General features: G+C 37.8%; 1 protein-coding gene across 3 annotated transcripts in view; it reads right to left on the bottom strand.

Annotated features, from left to right (window-relative positions):
• Positions 1-2,277: 2,277 nt before the first annotated feature.
• The window catches only part of Imp (IGF-II mRNA-binding protein), a 122,539-nt gene continuing 101,944 nt past the window's right edge, over positions 2,278-22,872 (bottom strand). For all 3 annotated transcript variants that reach the window (XM_076533712.1, XM_003704864.3, XM_012289077.2), the window contains one exon: positions 2,278-22,722. In XM_076533712.1, the coding sequence (XP_076389827.1) occupies positions 22,504-22,722 (219 nt within the window). In that variant the 3' untranslated portion in view covers positions 2,278-22,503. The remainder of the gene's footprint in view (positions 22,723-22,872) is intronic.

Here is a 22,872-nt window from a genome sequence, read left to right as displayed (position 1 = left end):
ACGTTTATCTCTACCAAGTACCAAGCATATAAAAATCCTTTGTATTGTGGTTTATTGCTTCTGTACTACAATTAATTATGAATAAAAATTCGAACATACCGTTCGTAATGATAATTTTAATTTTGGTAATTAAAATTTAATGATTCATGATTTTATAATTTCATGAATTTATATAATTCTATAACTGAATAAGGTTTCACATAATACCTTTATAGTTTCCCAGACATAAATTTTTCTAACCACTTTACAATAATTATTTAATTCAGAATATTTATTAAATGTAACTGGACCAGTTCTTCATTTATTAACAAATAATAGCGATAGTTGTAAAGAGTATTTGGTGTTAAAAATTACAAGAAATAAACGACTATAAAAATGTTGAATTTATACAGGGAAGAAGATTAATTAATTTAATAATTATCTGTCAATACATGAGCGCCGCCATTGTGATCTACCTGTACCTTTCCTTGTTACATGTTCTCTCTGTCGCACAGGTGCAGCACACCTCTTGCAGTTTCATGTTCTCTAGCTACCAGGAGCAATCGCAGTACATCAAACGCTAGATGGCATTGATCGAATTTTCATCCATCCACAAAATAACTCTGAACTACTTCTAATTTACTATACTTGTAAACTCGACAACTTTTAAATTGCAAAACTTCCAACTTTTTACATTCCCAAGTTTCTACGCTACTTCACATATTTCCTGATTCTCAAATTCCTTAATTTACCAATTTATAAATTTCAAGATTAATTGCAGAATTCGTTTACTAATTCGGCCATTTTGTCCGGAACAAATTTTGCAGATATCCCATTTCCATTTTGTTCGATAAACAAAATAATGTATTTTTAAGCAAAGAAAAAAAAGAAATGAATATTAAACACCACAGGCATATTCACGATTTATTTTAGCAAGACTTTCAATTTCTGAAACGTTTATTTCACATCACAACAATAGAATTCGTGTACACAATGCAATGGCGTCTGCGGAGGTCGACCCTCTGTGTTGGATATCAGGGAATTGGCATTATAGAAGAAATAAAGAAAAATAAGTAGAAACAGTAACGCACACAATTTTTTTTTTTATTAACTAGAATAATTTATTTTTTCATGGTAGAAAAAGGAGAATGTATCTTAACTCATGGACTGCATTGTACTCATACAATACATACAATCCTCAATTGAATGTTACACAAAATTCATTATAAATTGATTTCTTAATTATTTCCTTGTCCTCGTGTAGTCTGCTTGTGTGTGAAATATGAATGTTCAATTCGAAAGAGACAACTGTTCTCTTGCTTTCACTGTTCCGAACATATAAAACCTGTTACGATCAAGGGGGAAAAAATAGCTCTGAGTGCGAATTTTCGTTTCTCGGTTTTTGTTCTCCACGAGGTCTTCGTTATACGTGGACCAAGAGAAAGACAGAGAGCAGGGTGGAAGAGTCAAGAGAAAATGAGGGAAAGAGAAACTGAAGAAAGGGTGGATTATATGTGATGATCGTTTTAGGATGTAGAAAATATGGGAGTGTAAATATCGTTCACTCTCTGTTTCTTTTCCTTTAACCCTTATTCGGATTATGCGGATCTAGAAAATTTTTAACCTCGTGTTGCAATGTTAATTTGCATATACAGGGTGTCTCACAACAAGTGTAGGTCCCTGACGCGATTCTGAATAAGATTTTCTTTTGCAAAAATGGGGTTTGAAGCTTCGTTTTTGAATTATTAAGGAAAAACAATCAGAGCGCGAGGATTACGCATGCGCAGACGCGAGACAGCTTTGAGTCTAGTGGCTGAGCGCGCGTAATCCTCGCGCTCTGATTGGTTCGTGTTTTTTCTTAATAATTCAAAAACGAAGCTTCAAAGCCCATTTTTGCAAAGGGAAATCTTATTGAGAATCGTTACACTAGTTGTGAGATACTCTACAAATGTAGAAATAAATATTGAACTTCGAAATTTAGAAATGTAGAGACTTGGAATTAGAAAGTTTGGAAGTCAAGAAATACAGTAACAGGAAATTTAGTGGGACAAAAATACCAAACCTTCAAACTGAGTTACTCGGAAATTCATAAATTTGGTGAACTGAAAATATTGGGATATAAATTTAATGAACTGAAAATTTAGTGAACTAAAAATGTAGAAAGAAAATTGATAACATCTGGTAATTTGGGAATGGAAGAATTTGACAATACAGATACGTGGAAGTACAGGGACTTGAAATGAGCAATTTAGGGAACACGAAAATTGGAAGAATCGTAAACACAGAAACTCGCTAATATGAAAACTTAAAAATTAAGAAATTTTATTCATTCAAAAGTGTAATAATATAACTGAATTTATCCAAATAAGGGTTAAATATAGACGTATTCTCGGACCATAGGAACCGTTTCAGGAGCAAAAACGTGAAAATCCAAAAATTTTAGTTTCTGTCTTTTCCTCAAGCAATTCTGTAACCGAACGGTCGATTCCGCCAATTTAGAAATAGGCTTTGAAATTACACCGGCTACTCTTCGCTCTTTTTTTCCGTCCCCTTAACTATGACCTTCTCCAAAAAAATAAAAGAAACCATATTAAATTTTCTTTCCTTGCACTCGAGGAACATATTTCTGCGTATTTCCTACTCCTTCTTTTCTCGTCCATTATATTTAACATCTAAACGCGTACAAGTATACCTTTACGAACGAAATTACAAAAAAAAGAAAAAAGAAAGAAAAAAACGAATGAAGAAAAGATCTTGTCTCCTTGTAATCTATTCGCGAAATGTGTGTAAATCGCTCTTTGTGTTCAGCGCACTCGTTTTTTGTTTTTGTTTTTTTCTCTAAATATAATAGTAATATATTCTTATACCGTTCTTCTTAATAGTTTGTTTGTTTTTTTTTTTCTTGTTTAACGCGCTTACATTCAAATAGACTTTTATTTAGAAGTTATACAGTTAATAAAATTTGCGATTAATTAATCGGTCTCGCTGCTGCGTTTATCGTTCGCTTGTTTCCTCCCTTTCTCTCTCTCTCTCTCGTACAAACATTCGCGCACGCAAACATAAATTCTCTCTCTCTCGCATTCTCGCTATCTCATTTATAATTATTACTTTACTTTTTTTAGCCTTTATTTATTTAAATTTACGCTTTTCTTTTCTTTTATTTTATTTTGTGAGGAATTGTTCTCGTCGAGCGTGTTGCCGCTCGCTGATGATCGCTCGCGCGCTCGCTTTCGCATCGCTTTCTCGAAACTCTTCGTTCCCCGTTTAATTAGCAACACGTTAAGAATAATAAATGATTAATAATTAATGATAGCGATAATAATAATAATAGTAATATAATCAAAAAGCAATTGAATTTTATCGAGGGACGAAGGGAAGAAAATTTCGGTTTTTCCTCATCCGGAGAAGTGCAAGAACGTAAGCGATTTTTCACGCGTCAAACCGGTGGCTGTTTCTTTTTTTCTTTTCCGCGTTCTCCTCTTCGTTTCGAGTGCAAGAACAAAAGGAACGCTTGATCGCGCGTTCAACTGAAAAGAAAAGAAAAATACAAAAATGGAAAGCGATGCTGGGCTGACGCGTGAGCGTTACAAAATGAAAAGGACGCTCGGTGCGTCGGCGTCTCGCCCGATTTTTCCTGTATCTTTCCAACAGAGTTCGTTAATCGAATCGTTATCATTCTTAACAATAATGTTTCCTTTCGTTTAATTCTTCCTTTTGTGTTTTCTTTTTTTTCTCTTCGTTATATCTGGCGTTATAATCCGTGAATGGAATTCGTTACGTTCGAACATTTTCTTCATCGTTTGAATACAAAAAGAAAAAGAAAAAGAAAAGAAAAGAGACAAAAAAACAACACAACGGCATTTCTACTATTCCCATTCTATTTTAACGCTAATATGTAGGACAAAAAACTAACAGATTTCGGCATAATAACAAATCGTCGTTCGTCGAGCCACCCGAAACGAGCACCGAGGATCATTTTTCCTCCTCTCATTTTTGCGACACCTTTTTTTTGCCATTTTCCGGGATTTCATTTTTTAAATCGATCTCGATACACTTTCGGACGATTCGACGCGACGAAATATAACAGGTTGTCGGCTCTGACGACTATCGTTCCTCGTTTCTCGCCGATCTCCTTCGTTCCATAAAGGACTTAACAAAGAAAGAAAAAGAGCACAACTCGAAGGTTGTTCGTTCGAGTTTTCGACCTCGTTGTTCGCTCGCTGCTATTCTGTTATAATTTTTCGACTTTTACAAATTTTTAACGCGCTGACTGACACATCGATGACGCTCCAATTACATGCCACTTTCAACTATTTCACATTTTTTCGTCCGGAAATTTCGAGCACCTAATACGAATATATTAGCAAGTTCAGTGATTCAGTAATTTATTTGATAATTTTATTTGGTGGTTTTAAAATTTTTAATTATACAAGTAATTTGTAAATACTTAAGTCCCGTAACTTAAATGTTTTTTATCGATTTAAAAATTCTATAAGTTAAGAATTTAGAAGAACACGATTAAATTTAGAAATGTCACAATTTGAAAATGTATAAATTTGAAGATTTAAAGATTTGAAAATTTAAAAATCTGACAATGAATAGTGGCTAATTTGGAAATGAAAAAATTTCGAAATCCGATCGAAAAGCTTAAAAATGAAAAAAAATTTAAATATAATAGAAAACTTGCACTTCCCTGTAATGCTGCATAAACCACCTACAAAAAGATAACAAACAGGTATTTTTTAACGCGCGAATAAAAGTCGGAGTACAAAGTACGTATAAACCAAGGTACTAATATATTCCTAATTAGATAAATATAAAGGATCTTTCACGAGGCTACATTCAAACGTCATTCACGTGGCAATCAACGCATTAATTCTTATAAAAAATTTCGTTTATTTAATCGAGATAACCCGGAGCATCCTTACTAACATTTCATAATCGATGTTGTACGCATCTACAAAATACGGTTGAATCGCAAGGTTCCTCGAGACACGAATCCTTATAACAGTATCTGAACGCAAATGTTACAATGTTGATAAAAAATATACAATCGCTCGCAACAATAGGCTTCCCTCGATTAAGGGAAGAAAGACTTAACCATTACGCTTGTTTGTTTACGGTGGTCAAAATGGCGGATTTTGTAGAGCCGATGAGAATCTCCCTCTGAAGGTAGCCTAAGTCGTGGTTTTGTATAGAAACGAGTTTGCAACGAGATTCGTAGACTCGGAAAACAAAGTGAAGAAGATCGTCGAGAAATTCGGAATTCCAGCTACTTCATACTATATACATCCAGAAGTGAGGGCATCCGGTGAAGAGCAACGATCGAGAATCGCGAAAAATTAAAAATGGAGCTCGTCCGTTTACTACGACCCGGACGCCCTCGCCTCGACAGAGCTCGCGAACACAATAATTCTATTTCATAATTGTTTTATCATCACTATTTCACGTTTAACTATTTCCTATTGTATGAAAGGGGGGGAAACGAGGGATGTATGCGTGGATCGGGGGTGGGGGGCTGGTAGGAGGGACTCTGCTTGGATTTACTGTCTGCGATGTGTTCCTCTCACGCGATTTACATTTTATTTTTTTAAATTCTTTCATTCATCAACTGTACCACCGTGTTTAATCCAACGCTTTCGAACTTGTCCACGTCTCGTCCGAAACGGATGAAAGAAAGGAAACGGACCGAACAAAAATCGTAGAACAGTGATCCATCGATCGACCGACACGAGATCGACGAGGACCACGATGTTTAGGGTTTTTTAACATGACAGAATTTCCGAACGTCCTCGTCGATTTCGATCGAGCAAAAATTCCGTGCGCGTATCCAAACGTCAACGACACGATACGAGAAAAAGTTGTCGAGATCTCGTCGTGTTGAACAGTGACGGGCAAATCTGCTGGCAGTCGGACAACTCGCGGGCAATCGCTTTACGATATAGTAATGGCTACGATATAGAACAGAGAGCGATTGCTTCTTCTTCTCGATATTTCAAATTTTTATTCACGCTGAATCAGTAATGTAAAAGTTTTAAATCAACAAATTTCTAATACCGGAATTTATGATTTTTAGAGTTGTCCAGTCGTCAGTTGCCCACCACCTAGATTCTGATTTCAGAAGAAAGAAGATTCTTAGCTCGTAACTCGTGTGTCTTGCAACAAACAAAAAACAGCTTCGATAACCCCGAAAAAAAAAGAATGAAATATTTCGGCAACAGAAACGTGGCTCTCTAAATTCATTTCCATCAAATCTCTTCATCGCTCAGTTATTTCACTATTAATTAATTAGCAATATTATTATTATTTTTTCTTTCTGTAAATTTATTTCTCTTGTCGCTGGTTAAATTCTCTGCGCTCTATCGTATAATATGCGTGTAAGATAATCGAGGTACGGTATATATCTGCATGTAACTCTGAAAAATTTGCGAGGTAGTCTTGTGTTGGGGCGCGTCGCGACGTCTTTTCCGGAACGGTCGCGCGTCGAGTTTCAGCGTCGCTGATAAGGCTCGTGTACGATCCCCGCGACGTTCCAAGCAAATTGGAACAGTAGAAAGTACAAAAATGTACGAAACACTTATCGAGTCGTGTTTCGACGCGGGACCAAGATGGCGTACGGGACGCCCGATCGGTGTGTTTTCTCGACGCCGACCACCTCGGAGCCGATCGTCGCGGCCGACGCCTTTAAAAAATCCCATGTCTCGTGTCTATTGTAACAACTATTGCACTTATGATTTGTATCAATGTCACGCTTCGTCGACGCGGCACACGTGTCGAATGTACGAACGAGTAGTTGTGTTAAATTCATTCAACAGCGGCGTTGTTCTTTTAAAGCACACAAAAAAAAGAAAAGAAAATATTCGAAATCAAGGAGAAAAAGATCGGAGAAAGACTCTTGGTTGCTTGGAAACTCCTCTTGATCGTTTAAAAATCTTACTATCGTATCTGTATATATATATATATATTATTAATAGGTACCATTAAATGCCATCCGGTTTCTGTAATTACTATTAGCTATTTTCCTCTTGTTTCTTAATCTATCTACTCCGTCTATCGTGTTCACTCGTTAACCGCGATCTGCCTCTCTTTTTCTCGCTTAATTCTATTTATCTCTCTCTTTCTTCTTCTCTTCTGTGTGATACTCTAGGAAATAAAAAAAAGAACGAAGAAACAAAAAAAAAAATTGACAAAATATATATGACGTATTATGGTGTAGATATATATAATAATCTATATATATCGATATATGTGTGTGTATATATATAATATAGCTTTTTTTTCTATGGTAAATCTGGTTCGTTAATAAACTCTTGAACACTTATTACATGCGGAGAGAATCGGTCTCTTTGCTTTCTTCTTACGTCGTTTCCTTGTCTATCCCGTTTTCCGTTCGTAATTGTTTCCTGCGTATGTTTACGTATCCGGGGCGTATATGTATATTTAATAATAACTGTACATCCTCTGGGTCACGAGTGTGTGTACGTATATATATCTATCTATATATCGTATAAAACATATGCAAGTGTGTAATGGTGGTGCTGACGGATTTTTTTCGTTTGGAAAAAAGAACAATGTATGATGAAGTTACGCGTCGTATTTTTACTTCGTTCGTGTGATCGCGATGTGAATAGCGATAAAATTGTTTATAATAACGTATCACTTGTTATGTAACGTTAATTCCGTTTACACGCACGGGCTCTTTCCAATTTTCACCGCTCTCGCAATCATTGTTTCTCCCTTTCCCGTTAGTCATTTCCCTTCTCCTCCATCTTTTCATTCGTTCTCGGTTCGTCCCGATCGAATTAGCTTCCGGTCTGCTCGTCTTCGAGTTGATACAGGGCAATTCCTCACGTTCACCTACTAATTTTAAAACCAAACACGCTAGCGGGTACTCTCCCTCCAGAAGAGAAACGAGAAACGCAGCTTCTTCATTATTTCTTCCATTTACTTTTTTTTTCTTTCTTTTTTCTTTTTAGAGTCTCCCCAAGCGGACTTCCAGATCGAGAAACTTGATTCCTTTTCTTCGCTGTGGAAAATTCGATTGTTCCGTAAAAAAATCTTCACACACACGCAAAATTTCGGCCCTCTTTGTCCGAGGGTCATTTCTGGCCGAAACATCAGTTAATTTAGCATCTGGAGGGAAGCGGCCCGCTGTATAAATATACATATATATTTTTTTCCTGGCTTACATGTCTATGTATTTTATCTCTATGCTTCGTGTACTTAATGATTATCCATATAGTATGTAGTAGTTAAACTTTAAATATTATCCACTAAAAACACCATAGATTTTTTTGTTTTTAATCCTTCGAAAGGTCGAAAAGTCTTTTTTATACGCTCCGTATGCGTGTGATCGTGTCCGTGTACGTATATGTATGTGTGTGTGTATGCATATTGGCGTGTAACGTGTGTACATGTGTGTTCGTGTGAGGGTGAGTCCGAAAGAATTCACGATTTCCAACAAATTACAAAAAAACCATAAAAAGAGAAAAACAGAATTTATCGATTTCTACGAAAGACCATAATAAGTAAAAGAAATCAAAGAAATTCGGGAAAAAAGAAGCTTAAAAAAACAAAGTAGAGGATAATAAGATAATGATGAGGATGACGATGATGATAATAATAATGATAATAATAACGGTAACAGTAACAACAATAATAATAATAATAAAACATGGAACAATTATGAAAGATATCAAGGAAAAAGAATTGAAATTCTGTCGGTTGCGGAAAATCGGATATTTGAATTATAAATTGAAAATAATAGTTTCTTTATCGGAACGCGAGCTCACGTTTGTGCCACCGTTGTGTCGTTTTCGTATGTTTATATTTACCGAGTACGATTAGAATTAGCGTTATTATTACTATTATTATTATTCACGATTATTATTATTAATGTTATTATTATTATACGCCATATCTTAATCCGTTCCCTCGTTGTTTCTCCTCTCGTTCTCTCGTCCGTAGCCAAACCAATTTCTACCAATGATCGTTCAACTTTCCATCAAATTTAACGCGTACGCTTTGTAATTTTCGAATTAAAAAAAAAAGGAAAAAAAAAATTACACGCTGAGCATCGACCGTATCGTGTAACGAAAAGGGAGGAAAAAAATAAAACAAAAAGTATGAAATCATTCTCTGGTAGGCATCGCCGGAACGAGTTCCTCGGACCAAGAAAAAAAGGTCGAGTTTTCTCTCTTCGTCTTTACGGAATTTTATACGGAATTCACCGAAATAGCAAAAAAAAAATCATCAAAACACCGAAGACACAAAAATATATAGGCGGTAGTAGTAGATAGTAGTAATAGTAGTAGTGTAGTAATAATAGTAGTAGTAGTAATAGTAGTAAAGTATTCGATAGTGGTGATTATATAGTAGAAGTGTTTTTTTTTTTAATAGTAGAATAGTAGCAATTAAAGTAAACTAAAGTAGACAAAAATGAATTAATTACGGTGAAATTATCGTAATCACGGGGTCTGCCGTCGTCACGTCTAATCGATCGATTTCTACGCGTCAATTTCACAAAATCGATCTCCTTCCCTCCATTTTTTTTGCTCTCTCTTTTTTCCACGTTTCTTCGTCCGAACAGCGGGGTATGAAAACACGAAATCGAAAGGGTCGAAGCGACGACGTTGAGGCAAACCCCTCGGTAGCGCAAAAATTAAAACAAAAAAAAAAAAATTGATTATCATCATACCGTATAGCAAAATGCAAGCGCGGAGGTTGTCTCCGTCGGCAATGCGCAACCTCTATATTATTTGATTTGTAATCCATCAAGAAAAATTAAGGGTTTTCTTTTTTTTCCAAGCACGTGTTAACTTCCAAGTAACAACTTTCTTTTCGCTTGTTTCTCGTTAGTATCCATACATATCTCATAAATAGTTTCATTCCATTTTAAAATCGTCGTTTTCTCTCGATCTTTTTTAGCGTATGCTATCGTTTTGATCGTGATCCGTTGATTCTTTTTTTTTTTAATAAAAAACGGCCTCGTGCCGTTCTATTTCCATTTATTACGAGAGTTACGATCAAGCAGTAGTTCTTTTATGCATGGCAATCGTCGTTCGAAAAATACGTGGATGTCTTGATTTTTGTTTCCTTAAATGACGCTTTTCACTTTCACTCGTACCTTTCGCGCTTTATCCTCGATCAATCCCACGTACCATCCTCGGCGTGCGTATAATAATGTACATATTATTGCATATATTTATACACATATATATATATAATGTACGTATATGTATACAGTATGCGTGTGTGTGTTGCGGTATGCGTAGTAGATACGTCTGTTTCCGTATTTTGGCTTCCATTGTATTTCGGTGATGAAGTAGCACATGGTTTGTCCACATGGTCGCCCTAGCGTCGTGCTAAGGGTCGTACCGACTTATTTTCTTCTCCCTCGTATCGTTTCGTTATATTTTTTTTTTTAATTTTACTACAGTCCACATTTTCCCTATGATCTACATATAGAATATATATATATATAATGATACACGTATAAAACGAAAGCTGTCCCCTTTCTTTGCCGTCGAACTGATGATGATTCGTTTTGTTTTCGACTCTGTGTTTTATCTTTTTTCCAGCCCGTTTTCAATGTCATTAATTTTCAGACCCGCCGTGAACCGTCAACCAATCGCCAGCGATCGTTGGCCGTTATTAGGTTCGAGACTCGTGAGCTGCCATTTTGTTCGATAGTCCGGCGAATATGGTCTCCCGTATTGCCGGCGATTGATCGACCATCACTGACCTTATTTCCAAACAATCAGGGAAACTACGATAGACTGTCACCGTCTAATTTTTTACGTGGTCCACCGGCTACGAATTCGGCCTGTTCTGCATCGAAAGGAATGCTTCGTGATCCGTTTTCTCGTCGTGAGAATATACAGTAAAGACTCGACAAAAATAATTTAGCTCGCACTACGATCAGCTGTGAAAAATTTAAGAGATGAATTTTTCAAAGTTTGAAGTCGATGAAGGGTTCATCCAAATTTTAGCACCGATATTCAACATATTTGTGATATTCTTCTGATTAAGATAAGATCAAACACGATATACTTCAGATCACATTTACTTATTTAATAGAAAGCTACTATTAAGCGAATACGTCTGAAGTTATATCATGTTCGGCTTACTTCTAATCAGAAAAATTTCACGATTAAGCTTTCCAAAAACGAAGTCTTTACTGTATTTTGAAATTTGTCGTTTTTGTACCCAATTCCCTGTTACGATCGTTGCTCGTTTTGATATCTTGTTTCTATCGATCGATGATCCTCGCTTGTCGTCGCTGTGTTTTCTTTCGTTTTTCGACCAGACACACTGTGCGGTGTAACCCTTTCCCGAAAAGATGCGCACACCCGTGTTCGCGTCTATTGTTTCTTTCTTTTCCAATTTCCTTAACGATGCGGGCTGTTTCTAGTTGTTCTACCAGTTCGATGACGCGGTGGTCTCGATTTCACTATATCCTTTCGTTTACGACGAACGATCGGTTGTCCGTTGCTGTTTCACTTTCTACCAATTAACATCTATCGTTCTCGAAACGAGAACGCTTCGAACCAAAAGAGTTTTTTCTTCGTCTCAAATTTTTCCAGGCAGTTGGGTTTTCGAACGATCTCCGGCGCGTGCTAACAATATCGCTAAGTATCTACGCAAAGAATGATAGTCCTTTCGCGACTTGGTTAAGTGGTCCCGTGGTCTGACTTTGTGCAACGTTGATTCGTTTGAACAAGTAGCACCGACGCCGGAAGCAATATTCCAACAAAATCCGTCGTGTAAATCGGAAAACTCTTTTGGCTCGTGCATCCAACACGTATTTTATACACAAAGTATTACTATATGCATAGAACTGTATATGTACAACGTGCGTATCGAGCATTTGCTGCGAATGTTGGCCTGACCCCAAAGGAAAAAAAAAAATATTGAAAAGCGTCCGTTGCTGTTTTTTTTCCCCGTGGAAATAATGAATCGTTAATCGATTCGTTTTAATCGTTCACGACCTCACTATATCTCATCGATTCTGTTTCCGCGTCTATTGCAATTTCTCCCTCGATACAAGTCGAGAGATCTAGAGTATGTTCGTGTGTGTATGTATGTGTGCGTGTATGTACGTGTACGTATGTATATAACAGAGAATAATTAATCTGAAACTGTATAATAAGTTCATAAACTGTATCGGCGTAGGGTTAACAGAACGACATATTCGCGAACATGGCAATCGTGCGAAACAAACGTGTAAACCGAACAGGAAAACGAAGAACGTGCATAAACATTTGTATAATGAAACGGAAATATATAAAATGGATCGCGCCAACAAAGAGGGGGGGAAAAAAGAAACTGAACTTTTCCTCGCAGGATTCGCGAACAATGCTTCGTGTCCTTTAACGGGTTATCGTTAAACTCGATATAAATGTTCAATTCTCAAACGATCTCCAGCTGATAAAATAATTCGATGATTAAAGGAAAACGCGTATAACTATATGTATATACATATATACGAAACATATGTTTCCGTGGCGCCTCGAGGGTCGCCATTTCTCTCCATCTTCTGTTTTTCTATTTCTCCGCTCGCTATAATAATTAAGAAACACGGTAATATAACTCATATGAGGTAGCGAATGAACGAAAAAACAAAACTCCCATCTCGACGTTATTTCATATTTTCTTTTTCTCTTTCTCGGTGAAAACGTGCCTTCTTTCTCTGCGTCTCGATCTCCATCGATCAGCCAAATCCACGAAAATGGCTATTTTGGGTTTTAGTATTACTCATCTCGTACTCGATTCGTGACGATCGATCGTTCGTCATCCTTCCAGGTGGTGCTGTTTGCTCGATCGTCGTGCGATTTCGCAGGAGAAACAGCACTAAACGGCACACGGATATATTATTTTACGGTAGTTCGCTATTTCTCGTTAACGTGGCGCGTGGATATCTTCAAAAATAATTTGAAAATATTGCTGGTGCGTCGCTATCTCGTTTCGCTGGCAGTGTGAATACAGTCCTCGAGCGATAAAACGTTATCTACGTATGTTATTTACTGCTGATCACAGAACCAGCATTTTAAACGAGGAACAGACAATATTCGTCGATCTGTTCGTACGCGTTAACATTCTCGACTCGTTTGTCGCGATGTTATCGTAGAACGATCGAACGTATTGCAATGTTTCCGTGACTATCATAGAAAATTCCTTTGTATAGGCTGACTTTCCTCGTAAGATATTGTCTCTGGACAGTTTAAAGATATCATATGGCGAAGTACGAGACGAGAGCGACGATGGTGGTTGAATGTTTCGCATTCGTGCGTTATCCACACGCGGCACGATCAACATTGATTCTCGGTCGATTATCGAAGAACCGTGGATGTCTTCGTGTAACAACGTTCATCTTGAGGAAAAAATTGAAAAGAAAAACAAGCTTCATTCGCTCTTATCACGCATACGCGACAAACGGTTCAAACGGATTGCGTAGTCCTTCTATCCGGTACGAGTCGATTAAATCTGTCTCGTTAATAAGTTTTAAGCTTTACATATAATATATATCTATGTACAACAAGTGTATAGCGTATATACGTGTGTTTCACTATATGCATAATACAAGGGTCATCTCGGGGATAGGGGGCTTTCAGGGAATTCGGGGAGTGTAAATGCAGCGTAGAGAATAAGTTACATACCCGCGCGGTTTTCTCATAATGCCCATTATTGGCAACAATAGGATAATAATAGATAATATATTAAGACCTCTTGAAGAAAAAGATAAAAAAAAAAGTAGAAAGAAATGGAAAAAAAATTGTGTCTCTCTGCCTCTCTCTCTCAACACTATTTCCTAAAAAGAACTCTTGATTAGATCACTCTACGATTAGATTATGTATCTCTGTTTTTACCTCTTATCATCCTATCTCTCAGCCGCTCTCTCACTCATCCTTACCGATTTTCAATTACGTACCACGCCTAAAGCTTACCCGATATATATTATCTGTTTAGCGATATCACTTGAATCTGTCATATTAACAACAATGCCCAACTGTATAGAATAAGGCCCTCGTTTACCGCCGCGTATTCGTTACAGAACCGTTCTTTTTTTCCTCTCGATACGGAATTTAATTATCAAGTTTGTGCGGGTGATCTTTCTTCCAGAACTTGGTTAACTGCAATGGAGATGTATATTATCAATATTTCAGAGTTCCCGATAATATTCATCGACAATACTGAAATACCGACAATATCGCATTGTAAGAATCTTGAAATATTAACGTCCATATTTCGGTGAAACTTAATTCAACGATAATCAGATCTGGAATTTAATGCGATGTTCAATATCGTCGACTAACGTCGATTCCCCGGGGCCTTTAAATTTTAGTCCGATATCGGAAAAAAACTTGGTTAAATTCGAAAATGTCGAGAACCCGCACATCCTTGCTAATTATGGATTTGCTGATTCGATTTAGCCGGAATGTTACGTCGTGTCGTTCACCGAGCAAACGATAGAAAGAAAACGATATCGATCGATGCCAGTCGACCGATCGGAAAGAGAAAGGTTTTGCTCGAGAACGAAACGTCGTATCCCGAACTGAATCGAGAACATTTAATTTCTCCGTCAATCTTGGCGGTCTTAAAAATTCGCACGATCCAACTGCCGCTTATTAAAAGTTCGTCTATCCCGAAACACTAATACTAAAGCCCAAAATAATTTGATGAATTTTTCGTTAATCGGTTTGTTTTTCTGTTCTTTTTTTTCTCGGTTGGTTCTATTATCATATACGCGCACGATCTTTCGTCTTCATCGCGAACGACAGTAATAATAATCGTGGATTAATATTGATGTCGTTTCCGATAATTCGATATCCCTTATCACTATATTACTATTCATTTATCACTATTATTATTATTATATTATTACTATTATTATTATATTAATATTATTATTAAAGAAATATGAAGTGCTGTTAACCTGACGAGTGTTCCGCGACGAAGGAGTCGAAGAATCGTACGTTTCTCATCTTCTTCCCTCAATGTCGCTTTTCGTATTGTAATCCATCCCGTTCATTTATTGTAAAACCCTGCGCGGAATTGTCCACGTATCAAATAATAAATATCTATATGTATATTTATAGATATACGCTTATAATATTGTGGGATCGTGTAAGATCGATAACGAAATCGCGCTTGACGAGGCGCGATCGTTGCGTATCGTTTTCGGTTACGCGTGATAGCTGACATCGGTGTGAATCATCCTGATGATATTTCATAGTATTCGTCGTGTAAATGACGTATAGCGTGTGCAACGAAGACAGTCGAGCAGCGTCCGCTAAGAGAATGATATATTCTTGCTGCTGTTTGTAATAGATCGTTCCTCGAGTTTGCGAGTAATTAGAGTACGGCGGTGCTGGTGCGATGATTGATCATTGTTGCGTAGACATCGACGAAAAGTAAAACTGGAAGGATTGTACCGAGATTTTTTTTCTTTTAGAATTCATCCAATTTTTCATCACGTTTCTTCTTCAGAGAGTGTTTTCCTTCTCACGTTGCCGTGAATCGTAAGTCCAGTGATTCCCAAATCTGTCGCTTCAGAACGCCACAAAATATTTTCACGAGGATTCAGGCAAGGATTTATTCGAAACTTGAAAGCCGACAAAATTATTTCATTTCTGAATTTTTAAATTGGAAAAGTATTTCGACTTCGGAGACATTTGGGAACCACCGGATGAAAAGTAAAACTGGAAAGATGTAACTTTTCGATGATCGACCGAAGATCACAAGATATGATCGAATTTCAGAATAATTCAGTGGACTTCTTCCTTCGTTAGAAAATTTCTCGTCGTGCTTTTCGAGAGTATATGCGCGAGTGTTTTTAATCCTTTAAGATTTGTTCGCGTCGAGCGGATATGCTGATACCTTGAATTATGGTAGATCGAACTGTAAGAGAGATGTTTATATCGCAAGCTCTACCTAGAACGTGTACGGAAAATGGAAGATTCTGTTTGGTCTTTGTCGCCTCGTCTCGAGGCATCCTCTTTTCGTAGCCATTTTTCATTTTTATTCTCTAGTCTTTATCGAAAGTTTGTTCGCGAATCGCGTAGTTGTTACGCGTTAGACGCATTTTCCTTTCTGTGTTCGCTGGTTTTTTCGTCTAGTACGATGTAACGTTCGACGGTGTTTTACGTCCTTCGTCCATCGTTCATCGTTTCTCCTGTGAATTTTTTGTGCAAAAATTACAAAAGTTTCGTTGTGTGTTAGCAGTCGATAGGAAGGCGATAAAAGATAGATCGAGCTTGATAAAAGTCATCAGAGACATATCGACGACACATTGGACGTACCGTACAAAAAGAAAGCTTCATTTTTTCTGTGTTTCTTTTCCTTTTTTTTTCTTTTTGTTTGTTTATATATAATCGTTGAATTTACGCACGTTTCACGCTTCGATCAAAAAACCGGTGTTTTTTTTTGTTAATTTCTTCATCGACGGATGTTGATTTGAATCCAAATGCCTTGATACGATTTTTCGTATTGAATATTTCCGTTTCCGCCATTTTGTTTCTTGTCCCGCTGGATAATATGGAAAATCTTAACTTAAGCGACGAGCTTACTTTTAAATTTCCTCAATTCTAAAAATCGATAACCACGATTCTTCTCACGGTAAAATATTCTAGAATACTAACATTTAGATTTAGCGATAAATCGATTTTGTACATTTGTTTGTTGGTATTCCTTACCAGTAGATTAAGTTACTCCTCGCCTCTTAATTCGCGCGCATAATAATTTATAACGTTAAAAATCTTCATTTCTCTTCATTTCTTTAAGTTATCATTATATTAATAATTTCTATTCAATCTTCATTTTCATTTCTTACGCTTTTTTTTTCCTTTTTTCCTTTTTTTTTTTTCTTTAAAGATTCTTCTTTCTTTGTTACTTTGTTTGATTTGTACATTCTCCCGAGCGTGCGAGCGGGCTTTTGTCTCTCTCTCTCTCTCCCCAAAAATCTCTTGTTCTCTATTCTTCTTCTTCTCTTTCTTCGTCTTCTCCATCTTCTTCCTTCGTGGCGTTCGAAGTGCTGAGGAATCGGCCGAAATAAGTAACGTTCACCTTCTTCCTGTCGCGATACAGCTTCCTGAGTTTCTTTACCGCGCATTCGGTCTGATCAAATTGTTGACGATTGTTGGCTCTTCCGTTGTTGCGTGCATTCATTTTGTTCCCGTGTTGAATTTCTCGTTGTTCCTTGATCCTTTTTGTTCGCGATGGATTTACAAGAACTATGGAGCGAGCTACGAAGTCAAAGGGGTGTCTTCCGAGCATCTTTTATCTTTGTATGTGTATCTTCTTCCTACGCTACTGAGTCTTCGAATATCTCATTAGTCTTGTCTTCTTCGTCTTTCTCTTGGAAATTTCGTCCCAGAAAGTTTGCGTAACGAAAAAATGAATCAAAGATCGATGAACGAGCGAAAGGTGTAAAAGTCCACGTGCGGGGCAGATTACGAACTTTTTTTTTTGTCCTTTTTTTTTCTTTTCTTTTATTACAAAAAAGAGATATTCCAAAAAGGGGGGGGGGGGGGGGGCGGTGGTTTTCGTCGTTGGTTCAGGTAGTCGTTTTTTTTTTGTTTGGTTTTCCAACAACAACGAAATTCTGTGAAAAGAGCGATCGTATCTCTGTATATACTCGCGTCGTGCTTTCTCTCTTTGTACTTCTTCCATTCTCTCTACGGTGTTTCCCTGTGCGTTGAATTTTGATTGATATTGGCCGAAAAATTGTCGAAGAAATTGATCCTGATGCATCTGGCGTGCATCTCGTTTCAGGAGAAAGGAGCATCAGGTGATTCTCGAGGTAGCGTAAATGATCTTCTGGATTATCAAAGTGAATTACTTGTTTTTTTCAGAATAAACGAGATATGCATGTTCCTTGCTTGTATTCATTTTACACTCTATGGTTTCTGGATGATTCGTCTTCTATGAAACGGTGTCTTCAGCGCATGCGTGTGTGTGTTGTCCTGTTTCTTTATTTCTTTCTATATAATTTGTTCCTTGGCACTTTCATCGTTTTTCTTTGCTTCCTTTTATTTATTTTTCTTTCTTCCTTTTTTATCTTTTCTTACAAAATGTTATTCACTTTTTTGTTTCATTAAATATTTACGCTTGATAAATAAGCACGAGAGCGAAGGGCTAGGCGGGCGAGGAAGGCTTTCCAGGAAGCGACAACCACGTGAAAAAAAATCGCGTCGCATAAAACTGCGAGCCCGATCGCGTTTGTCGCTCGCCGTCGAAGTGACACGATGCCCTCGCCGAAATTCACCCTGTCGCTACCGTTTTTCTCCAAATATATTAAATATATTATACAATTTATCCGACTAAAAAAATCTCCTTTATTTTCCCCCCTGACGAGCGACAGACGCGCACAGCGCAAAAAGCTGCGCGCCGCGCTCTTTTTTTTTCTTAAATCTCTCATCATCCTCTTTCTCTCTCTCTCTCTCTTTCATTACTTTTATTTTACTTCCTCTCTCTATCGCGCGCTTCTTCATTTTTTTTTTTTTAATTTTTTCTTTTTATTTTAAGTTAATTAATCTCTCACGAAAAACACTTCGCCTCGCTTCTTCCCTTCTCATCCACCTTTCTCTTAATATCTCTTATATCTCTATTTAAAAAATGTCCACGCCTCGCTTCTCTTTTTTTTCCTCTTTATTTTAATATCGTTAAAATTCATTAAGTTATTAAAAACATCTAACAAAAAAATTGAAAAAGAAAGATTCACTTAGATCTCCCCAACAATGTATCAAAAATAAACTTATTACTCTTAGATTCATTTTCTCTCTTTCGTCTTTTCATTGTTCTCTCCTTCGCGTAATTCCTTTCCGTTTCCGTTTTTTTTTTCCTTCGCTTTTCCTTCCTGTCTTCGGTCAATTTCGCGTACCGAACGCGAAACTCTCATCTTTGCTTTCCCTTTTTTTTCGTTCTCGTCTTTCCGGCACTCTTCCTCGAGATGCAGCGAAAAAAAAGAGGAAAACGGAACACAGTCGCATTGACGGTTTCCGTTTGTCTCTTTGCTCTCCACTGCATACCTTCACCGCCGATTCTTTTCCATAACCCACAACGGATGATGATATTCGTGCGCACACTCCAGCAGCTCTTCTCGTTACACGTATTTTTTTTCCTTTTTTTCTTTTTCGCTCTTCATCCCGACAAACAAAAATCCTAACACGCCATATATCTCTGCCGCCTGGTTCTACTACGCGTTTCCACTCGCAAAACTGGATCATGCTTTCCTACCCACATTAAACTCGTGTATTTTTGTACTAAACGCATACCGAATGCCGTGAGGTGAATTTCGACGGGTCGACGAACCGCCGGTCCGATTAAGTCCGTGCTACCGGAAACGATCGTCGACGTCGTCGTTAAAACGCGAACCCTGATATCAGGATTCAACGTTATTAGTACTAGAGTTGAGCATCGATAACGTGCCACGATAATTCTTCAGGAACTTTAACTCGATAATTCGTGGATATTGATTGAACGGTTTAACAATATACCGGAAGTTCTTTCGATATTAATTACTTGAAATCGAGATGAATGGTTCGATCGATTTAGCAAAGTTATCTCGTGGCACGTGATCGTGCATCTCGTCAGTCCGTTAATTTTTCATTGTTTCTTTTTTGGTCACAATTAAATAGATTATCGAACAAAGCGTTACTTCGTTCGATCAAGTATGTTTCAACTTCAAGTCCTATACGATCAATCGTGCGTATAAACCTTCCACCACTTTTGTCCCAAAAGTTTTTCCACTTTCCCTCATCTTCACTCTCCTCCAATTTTTTTTTCTTTAAGAAAAAACCAAATTTCTCTTACGCGATCGATCTTTCAAAAAACGCTTCCCGCCCGTACGAACTATCGTATTCCTCGCACGAAATCGATCACGAATAATTCTGTCGAGGTAAACGTATTCTTACGATTACGTTCACGTTTTTTGTTTCGAAGCCAAACGAGCGTGGTACCTTTCGAAGGACCATGTCGAATCGAAACATTTTCAATGGCATTCGAAAAACGTCAATGCCCAATTTTTCTTTTTTTTTGTATCATGCAGACCGAAAGAATCATAGACAGAAACATCGTGATCGATGGTACGCGCCTTTGTGCCGAAGCCGTGATATCGCTGCGAGTTTCTACGAACGAATTCGAAACGCTTCCTAACATTTACTACCCTAACGTTTTAACGCTACATCCTACGATTAAAAACGAAGAGGCGAGGGGAAAAGCAAAATTACAAAATTTACAAAGATCGTCGCTAGACGTCGATGATAGAAAAAAAAAAGGAGAAACAAAAAGAAAACGGATCAGCGTTCAATCGTCGTCCCGAGGAACTCGCTGGCGATATTCACGCTCGCATCACGAGGCGAAGAACGACGAAGGCGTCGTAAAGATAATTACGATGCCTTCGCGTATTTAATATTCGCTTTCTTCTTCCAGCACTTAACCGTAGAATCTCTCGCGTTTTTTCCCTCGATAAGCCTAAACTTCTACCATGTCTGGCGTTTTTTCTTATTTTTGCTTTCCTTGCCGTTAATAATATGCCTAATCGGTAATTAATTACTTATCAATTAATAGTATTATTCAACACACGCACACTCACACACTTATTACATCCATGGTAAAGTAAAAATCCCTGAAAAAGTTTTGTGGCTTTTGCTTTCTTCTTATCTGCTCGTTTTAGCTTTTCCTTTCTCCCATATCATTTTTTTTCTCTTTAAATTCTTCTCTCCTTTCATCTTCTGCCGTCACCACTTCTTTTCATTTTTTTGCCAGCGATCTCTTTCGCTGGCATCCCCGTACATGTACCAACGGTCGCTTTTTCATTCTCTCTGGAAACATCCTTCTCGTAGCACGAAACAGCGTCCGTTTCCCGTTGCGTATCTGCACTCTTTTCTCTCTTAAAACGTCTTTTTTTCCTTTTAATTTATAAATCGATCACTTTCAGCTAAAGTGATCCTCTACACGATGATGTTTCTGTCGGTTTCCTTCCATCTCCTGTTGTTCCTTGACGTCGATAACACCACTCGTCGATACCCCGCGGAAAACCGCGTATACGTGTGACCGCGATGTCCCTTGACCCCTCTCACTCTTCTTGGCTCTTTGCAAGGAACTTGAGGCGAGTAGAGCGTACACGACATGTGTGTGTCACGCATTTCACTTCACACTAATACGAAAAAACTCATGATCGCTTCTTTGGTATTACACGGTGCGAGAGGGGTCGGCAGGGGCGGGTGGGAGTATGAGGAACGTCTTGGCTGCAAAACCATTTTTGCCTGGCTCTTGCGTCCACCGCAGAACGTGTCACGTTTCGTTCGCGTTTTCAATAATTAAGTCTCGTTAATTAATGTCTCTCTGCGTTGTGATATACATATAAAAAGAGAAAAACTGTACCGAGAGTAGTTTTCTTTTCGTTTAAAAAAAAAAAGAAACAAAACCGCCTTCCTGTATAGGGTACTTAGCAGAAGTAAATAGTTAATAGCAGTAGTAGTAATAGTAGTAATAGTAGTAGTAATAGTAGTAGTAGTAATAACATGTATAACGTAATTGTGTAATCGTTACTTAACTTCTCTGTATATTATTATAACTTTAATATTAGGTAGACTTCTTTTTTTTTTTAGATTAGTTGGTTTTACCTTTTTCTCATTTCACTTTCCTTTATCATATTAAATCTTTAACCGTAATGAATGAGGTAATAAGGTTGTGTATGCTTATTTGTTTCTTAATCATCGTATCCTATTTCATCGACGAGGTGGTTTCCGTTAACGATTCGTTCGAGTGTCACCCGTCGCTTCGACCCGGAGAAAAATTCACGAGCGACCTCGCAACGAAACGACGCGCGCAGAGGAGGTGAGAGATCGATGTGTATCGTTTCGAAGAAGAATCGAATTCTGATTTGCCCCGTTCCGAAACGGTCGAGAACCCTTTCTTGTCTCACCTCGTCTCGCGTGACGTGTTTTCGTTAAGTAACGTGCACTTCCATCTATTTTCGCGTGGTACCGCGTTACGTTTCATGCAATTCCTTTCTCCTGTTTATCCTGAATATTTCAAATCGCGAACAGAGTCACGATCGATGGCGTTCAATCGACAATGATAATTTTTCAAACATTTCGCTACAAAAACCTATCTAAAAAAAAAATAAAAGAAAAAAAAATCGCTACATTTTCCAAGTTCTCGAAAACCCATGAAAAATACTTTGAACTACGTACACGAATTAAAAAAAAGAAAACAAGAGAGAAGAAACGAAGCAAAAAACACGTGCCATCGACCATACTCCCCTCTCAACGATTTCAGTTTGAACGGAACGAAAATGATTTCTGAAGAATGTCGTTACTGTTGATTCATGTATCACGTAGAATATTTGATCGATAGAAAGCTTTCGTGTATATCCTTCGTCTCGAAGGATACATGTTCCGCGAGAAGGAGGTTGCACGTAGCTTCTTAGCGAGAGAATGTCAAAGCGACGAGGCCCACCCCGGCGAATAAAACGGATTCTTTGAGGTGTTGGTCGGCGTCAGGTAAGTTTCAGTGACGTTACTGATTTTGCGGTTGTTGCTGGCTTGATGGCGAAGTGCTCGATTGTTGAGAAGAGTGTTGCGTTGTTGTGCCGCCCTGTTGAGACGCGGTACTGCCGTCTCTTCGGCTACGAGAACCACCTTCTTGGCTGCTACCACGACCAGCGCGAGAACCAGCACCACCTGCTCCAGGTGCACCAGACTGCAGTACCATAGAGCGAATTCTTCTCTGTGCCGACTGTGCAACAAATGAAACAACGATCAAAACATATCATATGGTCCAAGTAGCAATCGAGGAAATGACCAGAATGTGACTTTACAAAAGTAATCGCGACACAAACTTCCAGAACCTAGCTTTGATAATGTCTTTTTATGTACATAAGGAGTA

This window comes from Megachile rotundata, chromosome 1 (assembly GCF_050947335.1).
Source record: "Megachile rotundata isolate GNS110a chromosome 1, iyMegRotu1, whole genome shotgun sequence".
NCBI lineage: Eukaryota > Metazoa > Arthropoda > Insecta > Hymenoptera > Megachilidae > Megachile > Megachile rotundata.
Note: the sequence above shows the minus strand (reverse complement) of the source record. Positions and strands in the feature narration are given on the sequence as shown.